At 31.5% G+C, this 10,209-nt stretch overlaps 3 protein-coding genes across 3 annotated transcripts in view; 2 read left to right on the top strand and 1 right to left on the bottom strand.

Moving 5' to 3' along the window:
* The window catches only part of LOC110025890 (nuclear export mediator factor NEMF homolog), a 71,908-nt gene extending 71,133 nt beyond the window's left edge, over positions 1 to 775 (top strand). Inside the window, 2 exon segments of the mRNA XM_020726576.1 lie at positions 208 to 423; positions 426 to 775. Of these exon segments, the coding sequence (XP_020582235.1) occupies positions 208 to 423; positions 426 to 760 (551 nt within the window). The 3' untranslated portion in view covers positions 761 to 775.
* A 642-nt stretch (positions 776 to 1,417) lies between these two features.
* LOC110025889 (early nodulin-like protein 2) lies at positions 1,418 to 2,761 on the bottom strand. Its single transcript, XM_020726575.1, has 2 exons — positions 2,581 to 2,761; positions 1,418 to 1,973 (listed from the first exon to the last, which is right to left on the bottom strand). Exon 2 carries the CDS (start codon positions 1,952 to 1,954, stop codon positions 1,418 to 1,420), a length of 537 nt encoding a protein of 178 aa, XP_020582234.1. The 5' UTR covers positions 1,955 to 1,973; positions 2,581 to 2,761.
* A 3,520-nt stretch (positions 2,762 to 6,281) lies between these two features.
* LOC110025888 (chloroplast stem-loop binding protein of 41 kDa b, chloroplastic) overlaps positions 6,282 to 10,209 on the top strand; it is a 13,552-nt gene continuing 9,624 nt past the window's right edge. Inside the window, exon 1 of the mRNA XM_020726574.1 lies at positions 6,282 to 6,332. Within this exon, the coding sequence (XP_020582233.1) occupies positions 6,282 to 6,332 (51 nt within the window). The remainder of the gene's footprint in view (positions 6,333 to 10,209) is intronic.

Raw genomic sequence — 10,209 nt, 5'->3', positions numbered from 1 at the left:
ATGAAAAGAAAGTAATTTACTCTTTCATGCATGAGTAAGGTGGGTGTGTTTGTAAAACTTGGAAGTTTAGGTGCATAGAAATAAGTGGTATTTATGTAAATCTTCCAAACGAAAAAAAGCCAATGATATATTGTTTAAATTCTCACAATTTACTGTTTTGATTCGGTTTTGAATATTCAAATTTTGCTGATTTTATTCTGTTTACAGTATCGACCGTTGAACAGGATCCCTCCAAAATTTGCTATAAATGTAAGAAACATGGCCATCTTTCTCGGGATTGTCCGGAACAAATTACTTTGCCTGAACATTCGAATGGGGATGTTCATGATTATTCAAATAGAGTACTGCATAGAACAACCATTGAGATGGACAAGGTTACTATGGAGGAAGAAGGTATCAATGAGGTTGGAGAGGAAGAGAGAGAACTACTTTGCCTGAACATTCGAATGGCGATGTTCATGATTATTCAAATAGAGTACTGGATAGAACAACCATTGAGATGGACAAGATCACTATGGAGGAGGAAGGTATCAATGAGGTTGGAGAGGAAGAGAGAGAAAAATTAAATGATATGGATTATTTGACCGGAAATCCGCTCACGAATGATGTATTATTATACGCTGTACCTGTATGTGCTCCGTACAATGCATTGCAAGCCTACAAGTATCACGTCAAAATAACTCCAGGTTCTGCCAAAAAAGGAAAAGGTGCGGATCTAATCATATATTTCACTCTTGCAATCTCACTTTTAAGGTTGTGAAAATCAGACCGGATGTTTAGTCGGAAATACAGGTTCAAGGTGGTATATATGTAATAAGAAAAGTTTAGGGTTAGATATGTGAAAACATAAGAATGGGTTGGTATGTATGAAAAGGTGCACCTCCACCCCCAACAACCCTTTATTTACATATCTAACACCTAAATTTCAATTTTTACAAATCTGCCTCCTTACATATGCATGAAAAGGTGCATTTCAGTTTTTAGAAGTCAAAATAGTTGCATATTTTTCTGTGTTATAGATGATTTTTGTGGTTTAAATGTAAAAAAGAATTAGGTGTTAGATATGTGAAAACATAAGAATGCAGCTAAAAAAAATAGTTTTTTAGAAAATTGTACTAGAAAAATCACAACATAAACCGCCTTGAATAAACCTCATTTTTAATATATCCCTTATATTCATAATTTGATTCAAAAGACCCTAATCTTATTCATTTAGCCGCATTTACATGCATGAATTCCTATATATTTACATATCTAACACCAAAACTTTATTTTTTCCTAATATTTCTGCCTCCCAAATCTTTCATATCACATAAAATTCACCATTTTGTAAGCTGGCATGTACTTAAAAATTGAAATTTATGTGTGAGATAACATAAATATTTAGAAGTTGAGTGGTATGCATGTAAATATTCCATTAAAGAATCTTAGCAGACAACACTAAAAATAAAAAATAAAACAATACCTTGTGAGCGGAGAATTGTACATAAGGTGATTCAATAGTCTCTTCTACAGTAGATGGATGCTGCACCAGAAATTGAGCAGTTCCATTTGTAAAATTTGGCGGTGAGGACATTGGTAGAGATGAACCAGATGAGAAGGCAACTGGTTGTGGACTAGCAGGTGAAGTCTGGAAGGGAACAGCTGCTGGCCGCAATGGTGAAGAGAAAATAGGAGGGCCTGGAGGACTGCTAAATTGGGTCAGTGGACTACTGCTAGAAACACCAGTACCAGTGTCTGGGGAGCTTATAGATCTGGAAGAAGACAAGAGAAGCTGGTCCTGCAGAGACCTCTGAGGTTGGTCCTGCAGAGACCTCTGAGGTGAAAGTCTTGAAGCTAGCGGAGAAGAAAATGGAGGCCTGTTTATTCTGTTCTCAGGCAGAGAACCTGTCATGGTTGGGGGTGATGAAGAGCTGGAGTACCCCACAGGAGCCTGTGGTGGGGGTGTATCCATCTAGCCCTAACAGTTACTGCTACACAGTTAAATTTAAATTCAGAATTCCATAACAATGCTTTCAACAATTTTCATAAAACTCTAACAAAAAAAAAAAAAAAAAAGTATTCATCGTATAATCTGACGGTAACATCACAGATCAGCATCCAAAAAACCGCAAAATTTGCACTGCTTTAAACGTTTTAAGCCTGAAGACAGTTCCAAAGCAGAAAAAAAAAATCACCAAACCCCAATGCATCAGATTTGCTAAAAAGCAACACGAAAGCCATAGAGCTAATTCATAGGATACAATGACAAAAATATAATTATGATCCAAATTCTCTTAACATTATCTCAGAAATAGGATCGAGATGCCATATACATTCACACATTACTATAAAAAACCTCGAATCCATCGAGGAATGTTTGATTTTGAGACAGACGAGACTACATTAACTAACGAGCTGTTACAAGCTCGAATAAACTGTGAAAATAAGGGTCTGATGACGAAAAGGAGATTTAAATTTACGAAAAAAAAACATAAATATTAAGATAATGAGTTCCAAAATGAGATCAAAGAAGATCTAGGCATTAAAAAAGAATCGAAATCATAGAAATTGCAAGTCGGGAGGTAAAATAACGCGTACCTTCTATAGAAAATCAAGGGATTGGAATCATAGACAGGAAGAGTTCTTCGTCTTGGGATGATCTGAAGAGAAGGAGACGGAGCGAGCTAGGGCATTGAAAGAGTACAGTGGAGGTTGGCTAAAGCTGCGTCCGCTGCCCACTCTAGGAGGACAAGTGGACTTCGTGATTCTCGTAATAGGAAGATACATATGTTCTCCTTTCTACAAAGATGTAAATGAAAATTTACATACATATCATGTAGTTCTTTAGTTTTTACATATTTAGTATCAAAAGTTTGATATTTATATTTTAAATATTTTGTATTTCACATTTTGAAAGACATTGATGCAAATATTTTTTATGTGAAGCTAAACATGTGAGTGGCATTTACATGCATATTACCTAATTCTTATATATTTACATAAATACTGCTTTATTATACATAAAAAGATGTACAACTTTTTTTTTTAAAGTTTAAATTGATGATATCTCTTATATGATATGAACAATTTGAGTGGTATAAATGTAAAAAAATAAAGTTTAGATTTAAGATATGTAAATACGTAAGAATTGGGCTGTGTGCTTGTAAATGCCGCTAATAATTAATATGTGACATAATCTAAACTAGAGTGTTAAACATAAGCGAGCTTAGGCTCAGCTCATGCTAGGCTCGTTAAAAAATACAATTGTTCATGTTTGACTCGTTTATATTTCGAACAAAAAAACTATGTATGAACAAATGTATTGTATTGTTTAGGAAATGCGATATTTTTGATGTGATGTCAAAGATTTGAATGTTATGTATGTAAATATATAAACAATTGAGAGGTATGTTTGCTAATGATATTTTGGAGATTTTTTTCATAGATCTCACAATTTTTATGTATTTACATTATAGCATTTCAGTCATAATCATATTTGTGTAAAATAGGGGTATTTCACTTTAAAATAAGTAGTATTAATGATGTTAAATATTTATGAGGTATATAAATAAATTTTTATTTTTATTTGTAGGTAATCGATATATTAGCAAATAGGGCTGTCAAAACGGTTCGTAGTTCGCGAACAGCTCGTGATTGGCTCGTTAAGAAGCTCGTGTTTGGTTCGTTTCCAAAGTTAACGAACCGAACATGAACAATATGAACAAATATTTATTCGTTCGTGTTTGGCTCGTTTTGACTTGAAATTCTACTAATCAATTATATATATATATCTTTGATGAGTAGTATTTTAAAAAAAAAATTAATTAACTGCAAGGCTACAAAGATTTATAATCAATTAAAAGTATTAATGAAGAAAATTGAATAAAAACTATTAAATTAGATTTAAATGATGTTTTATATCTTGTCCCAATTCTTAACATCTTATGGCTACGTAATTAGGATTGTCAAAACGACTCTTTGTTCGTGAATGGCTCCTGTTCGGCTCCCCCTTGCACCAGCTCGCTGAACAAACGAGCCGAACACAAAAACACTTTTTGAGGCTCGCTCGTGTTCGGCTCATTTACACCCCTATTAGTAAATAGAGCTGAGTGCATTGTTTACCTTTTTTTTCAAACAAAAAATTGTGGATGCTTATGAAATGTATTGTGGTATTGATTCAATACTATTCCCATATAATGAATTAATGGTCTCAAGCGATGGAAGATGATAATGCTGAAAATATTCCATAATAATATTATGAACTTATTGTTCATATTAATAAGTGACATTTACATGCATATTACCTAATTCTTATGTATTTACATAAATATTGCTTTATTATACATAAAAAGATGTATAACTTTTTTTTTTAGTTTAAATTGATGATATCTCTTATGTGATATGAACGATTTGAGCGGTATAAATGTAAAAAAAGTAAAGTTTAGATTTAAGATATGTAAATACGTAAGAATTGGGCTGTGTGTTTGTAAATGCCCCTAATAATTAATATATGACATAATCTCTAAACTAGGAGTGTAAACACAAGCGAGCTCAGGCTCAGCTCGTGCTAAACTCGTTAAAAAATACAATTGTTTATGTTTGACTCGTTTATATTTCGATAAAAAAAAAATGTGTTCGTGTTCAGCTCGTTTGCTTGGCGAGCCTAACACGAGCTATTCAAAAACAAAGAGTCATTTTGACATCTTTAGTCATGCAACCATAGGATGTTAAAGATTATAAAGAGATCTAAATCTTATTTTTTATATTAGAACATCACTCAAACATAATTTAATATATTTTTATTTTATTTTTTAATTAATAATTTTAATTGATTATAATTTTTTGTAGCCTTGTAGTCAATTAAATTTTAAAAAAAAGTTATATATATATATATATAATTATTTCGAGCCAATTTATCGAGCTAAAAAAAAATAATTCGTTTTAGGCTTGTTAACTTAGCGAACAAATCAAACATGAGCTTCTTAAAGAGCTGCGAGCTAAACACGAACTTTTCAGGAACAACGACCCGTTTTGATAGCCATACTCTAACCATTATGGCTCTTTTATATTATTAAAGGAAAAAAAATTTATTTAAATTCTATGTTAAAAAGTAAATAACATATCACCGATTTTCATAAAAAAAATACAGGAATATTTGCATACATATCACTTTTGCAATGTATTTGCATACATATCCCTTAATTGCAATGTATTTACATATCTAACACTTAAAGTTCAATTTTGATAAATATGCCACCTTATTTTTGTATGAAGAGGTGTATTTTATTTTTTTGTAAGTTAAAAATAGTGATATTTTTAATGAAATATGAAACTTTTTGGTGATGAAAAGTTAAAATAAATTAATTTTGAACAGATTATTGAGTCAAATATGATCTAATTCAGAAGTACCAGACTCAGAATTGAGATGATTTATTGTGTTTAATAATACTCTAAACATATATTTTAATATAGTAGAACACATAATTATATACTTAGTTTTCTGAAATGCATAGCACATACTTCATTGAAACTTTATAATATATTGTTGCACCCAGATTTGTCTGTGGATTACACCCAAGGTATGGAGTGTATGAAGGATATAGATTTCAAAATACAAGTTATTTTGTCATATATGTGGCATATAGAAAACAATAATCAGATGTAATATGTTGTTTATGCCCTTGATCTTTTAGTTGTTGGCTTACCTTTGCCAGCCAGGCAATTCATCTCTTAGTGCATTCTTGACAAATCTCTGTGTCTACTGTTTTATGAGTAGGAGCAGCTTCAGAATCTCCGAGTTCAAGTTGAGTCTGATAGGTTGTGTTAATTTAGGTCGATGAATGGATTCTTGTTTAGGATGCTAATTTGGTTGAGGCATGTCTCAACAGAGATATCTTTGGGTCTCTCTATTGGTTACTTCTTTCTCCAGCCTTGAGTCAGGTCTGAATCATTGTAATAATAATTTTTAAGAAATAAAGTTTCTTATTCAGATTTTCAACTTTTGCGCCACTATTTTCCATTATTGTCCTTTGAATTCATGCTCTTGCACTTCTTGTGATGGTTTGTCTTGACTCTGACCCTATAAAAATGGTTGTGATGGCTATAAATATACTTTCTTGGCGTTTTACTTTATAGTTGATGTTTCTTTCAATTGATTCATGGCTCCTGGTGTCCCCCACACCTATTCCAAACCCTAATTTTCTAGGAAACGCCCACAGAGAGCTTTCAGGGTTCCTTCGACAACGGGAGACTTGGTATGATTATGTAATAGTCTCTGAACACCGAAATGGATTCTAGACATGTCATTTGTCCTGAATGAGCGCGTCCAACGGCGGATTCTCCCGGACAAGGTCAAATCATCGCCGGCCCTGATTTCGTGCTCTGAACACGCACTAGGAAGTCTCATATAGGTTTCTTGAGTTACGGGATGTATTAATGAGAAGTGTGTCATCTCGAGTCAGTCAAGTGGACACCTCACGCATGTAACATTAAAAATTTACACCAACAATATGAACTAAATCAGAGATTTAAGAAGTTAAGTTTAAAAAATTAAATATTTTGGATCATATATTTTGTAAGGAACAGCTCAAGATAAGTAGAGGTAATTTATATTTTTATTTGTACTTTTGTGTGAATAACATTAAGTAGAAAAAAATCTTATGGGTATCTAATAAAAATAATTGATTAAAGGATATATAGTTAAAGTGAAGTGTTCTTAATTAAAGTATGCACTTTTAATTAATATAGATGGTTGTCCAAAGAAGTAAAGTGAGGGGGTGGATATTTCTGATAATTATTTTTTTATATGTATTAAATTTAAAGTTTTAAATAAAGAATTTATTTAATGCTTTAGACAATTATTTTATGATTGTATGCATCTTGCAGCTTAAGAATGAAAAGAAATGAATAAGAAAAGAAAAAATGAATGTTTCATGTCATGAAAAGAAAGTAATTTATTGGAAATGAAATGAAAGTATATTTTTTAAGTCATACATTATTACCCCTAGATGGTACTGGTAGGGGATGCAATGTCCTCATGCACGTCAAAGAAAATGGTGTGCGCCTTCGGGTGTAATTTAAGAGTACATTCAAGTACATTTTTTAGGGCATCTTCAGCACATTTTGATGGTGCTTTCGGTCACATTTTTAAGAATGCCTTCGAGTTTGATAGTAAGCTTGTGATGAGTATTAATGTGGTTAAATTGCTAAATACTTAAAGTGAAACGAGAATAAAAAATTTTAAAGCTTTAATGAAATGAACTACATTTTTTTTAATCATTCATGCATAACATAGCAAAATAATTCAATGTAAATTAGATTATAATTACTCACTAAGTTTTACTTACTATTGAAGTCAAATGTTTTCTTTCTAGAGAAGAAAAGTGTTAGGTTGATATGTCTGATAAGAGAGACATTGTTTATCAGAGGAAGACCACTACTAATACGTTTTTTTTATGATGATAGCTTTCTTTGCGATCTCTATCAGTTATTGATTTATTGTTCAGTTCTAGAAAACAAATTGTCTATGGATGTTGTTGTTGTTGTTGTTGGATGACTTAAATTTTTTGGCACCTGTGGATTAGTGACTCTTTTACATATATTGGAAGTTTCTTAAACTTTTTTAAAGTAAAATAAAATGTTAATACCGTCCGACCGCAGTACCCGCCTTAGTTAATTCTAAGCACCGGGTCGAATCATGACAACAACGCACCCGGTCAAGATGCCCATGGCTTTTCATCGTCCCAAGTGCATTAGTATTCATATAGTAGGAGTTCTCCATTGTTACCATAGCGATGATGAATTTAGATCTTCATACTATTAGGTTGTTTGAGGTGTCTCTGTCAGTAACAATGGGTTACTTTATCCTATGATACCTACATAATCCAAGGGGGTAAGACTATTTGTTTTATATGTTCTAGTCCTTAGTTATAGCTATGAATGTCTAGTAAACTAATCTAAGCCTCTAGATTGGACTACTTTAGGGTGTGAATGATCTTTCGTTTTGTCTTTGAGTTGCTTAATCTAGAGTTTCAAGGTTGATCAACCTATATTTTATTTGCATAATTTAAGTTGATGAATTCAAATTGTTTTTAGAGTTTGATATTTAATTCATGATATCTTTTATTCCTAGTTTGATGATCATGATGAAAATCAGGGTTCTTTTAAGTTTAAGTTCTCATTTGATTTTTTATCCTTAGTGTTTTTCACTTTATTTCTCTCTCCTAACTTTGATCTCTAGTGTTAGGTTTATTGTTTTTTGTTGATCTTTATATGTCAGGAATAAGTTTTATTCTAACTTTTAATTCTCATAATATTCATACTTAAGTTTTATTCACATGCTTACTTTTTAGATTTTCACACACACGAAAAAGAAAGTTTTTGTAAAGTATTTTGTCATGCATAAAGTGTTAGCAATGTGAATTTACTTTATCTAAGAAATATGTACGCATGAAACTACCCAAAACTTATGTGCTTAAGGGCTATGCTTATGAATCACATGCTCTTGTAAAAGAATTCTTGAAGCTATACTTATGAAGATGCATAAGTCTTGCTCAGGCTGAATTGTTCAAGTAGATTTGCAAAGCTCATGTAGTTTTGAGCTCACAAGAGGTGTTATTGCTATTTATATTTGAAAATGGTCATTTAAAAGACTTTCTTGAGGTTAGATTTGTTTAGGTTTATTTCATAAAAAAGTTTAGCTTGGGGTTTTGTAAAGTCTTACCCATGCTTTAAATTGAGTTTAAAAAGAGTTATGTTAAAAAGGTTTGTTTTCAGTCTGATTTTAAAAGAGTTTTTATTAAATTTGTTTGAAAGAGATTTTGATTAAATTGAAAAGATCATGTTTAGTTAGAAGTTTTGAAAAATCTTGCTTTGTTTCTATCAAATTTCTTCTCTTAAAATTGTTATCTTTTAAATTTTAATTAGGAATTTTTATTAAAGAAAAATGCATTATTTTTTTCACTATAATTATTTTAGAAAAGTTCATTTTGAAAGGTCTCTATTAAATCTCACTTTGGAAATCTCTCTTGAAGTCTTAAAAGAGGTTTTTTTAAGCTTTCTCTCTCAACCTTATATGAAGATGATCTCTGGTGGAGCATTTTTTAGTTTGTGGAGACTTTTCTAATAAAATATCATCTAAAGCACAAATTTATTTATATATGAAAATGTCTTTTGGAGCACATTTAGTACACATACGCACACAACACACATTTAGAGCACAATTAGTACATATTTTTATAAAAATATTATTTTTAAGAACATTTAGATTATGTATATTTTTTATAAAAATAAAATTTTTTGGGTTAGTCTGGAGCTTTCTCCCAGGTCGAGCAGTTGACCAGCATCTCAAAAATGAACCCCTTCTCAATCGATCGCCGACTGGTCGATCAACTATCTATAGTCATAATCTCACAGCTCAACCCTTCTTGCCTGGACATTTGGGAAAAAAATATTACGTCAGGACTCCTAACGTAGAGCTACGATCGGATTGGAATATTCTGTTGTGTTAAAGGAATATTTCATCTGCGTTATTTGTAAAAATAATATGCTATTCGAATATTATATGGTGTTATTTGATTATTTTGCGGTGTTATTGGAATATTTCCTTATGTTACTTAATTTGGGGTTGTGTTATTCGACATATTCCACATATTATTTCAATTTCCACTATGTTATTGGAATAACACAACCGCAAATCAAGCAATGCGGGAGAATATTCTAATAACACTGTAACCTCAAATCAAATAACGCGATGAAATATTCCAATAACACTGCAAATAATCAAATAATATCATATAATACCCAAATAACACATCATTTTTACAAATAACACAGATGAAATATTCCCGTAATATAGCCGAATATTCCAATCAGAATGTAGCTCTACGTTAGGAGTCCTGCTGTAATATTTTTCCAGACATTTGCTATGTTGAAGCGGGATTGATCTGTTGGCACACCCATCTTGGGACCATTTGGTCCCACCAAATGTCTGTACACACAAACATATAGAGAGAGAGAGAGCTTTTGGAGCATTTACATACATATCAAATAACTAAACTTTCATATTTACATAGATAACGTAAAAATTACCCCTTTTTATTCATAAATTTATAACACCAGTGCTAAAAATACAAACATCAAAGTTTAGGTTCTAGATATCCACATGCATAGAAATCAGTGTTATGTACGTAAATTTTCCTAAATTTAATATATATATATATATATATA

The sequence above is a fragment of the Phalaenopsis equestris genome, unplaced genomic scaffold (assembly GCF_001263595.1).
Source record: "Phalaenopsis equestris unplaced genomic scaffold, ASM126359v1 Scaffold000340, whole genome shotgun sequence".
Classification (NCBI taxonomy): domain Eukaryota; kingdom Viridiplantae; phylum Streptophyta; class Magnoliopsida; order Asparagales; family Orchidaceae; genus Phalaenopsis; species Phalaenopsis equestris.
Note: the sequence above shows the minus strand (reverse complement) of the source record. Positions and strands in the feature narration are given on the sequence as shown.

Coding starts and splice junctions, on each gene's coding strand:
- LOC110025889 (XM_020726575.1), bottom strand. CDS start 1,954: ATGGATACACCCCCACCACAGGCTCCTGTGGGGTACTCCAGCTCTTCA.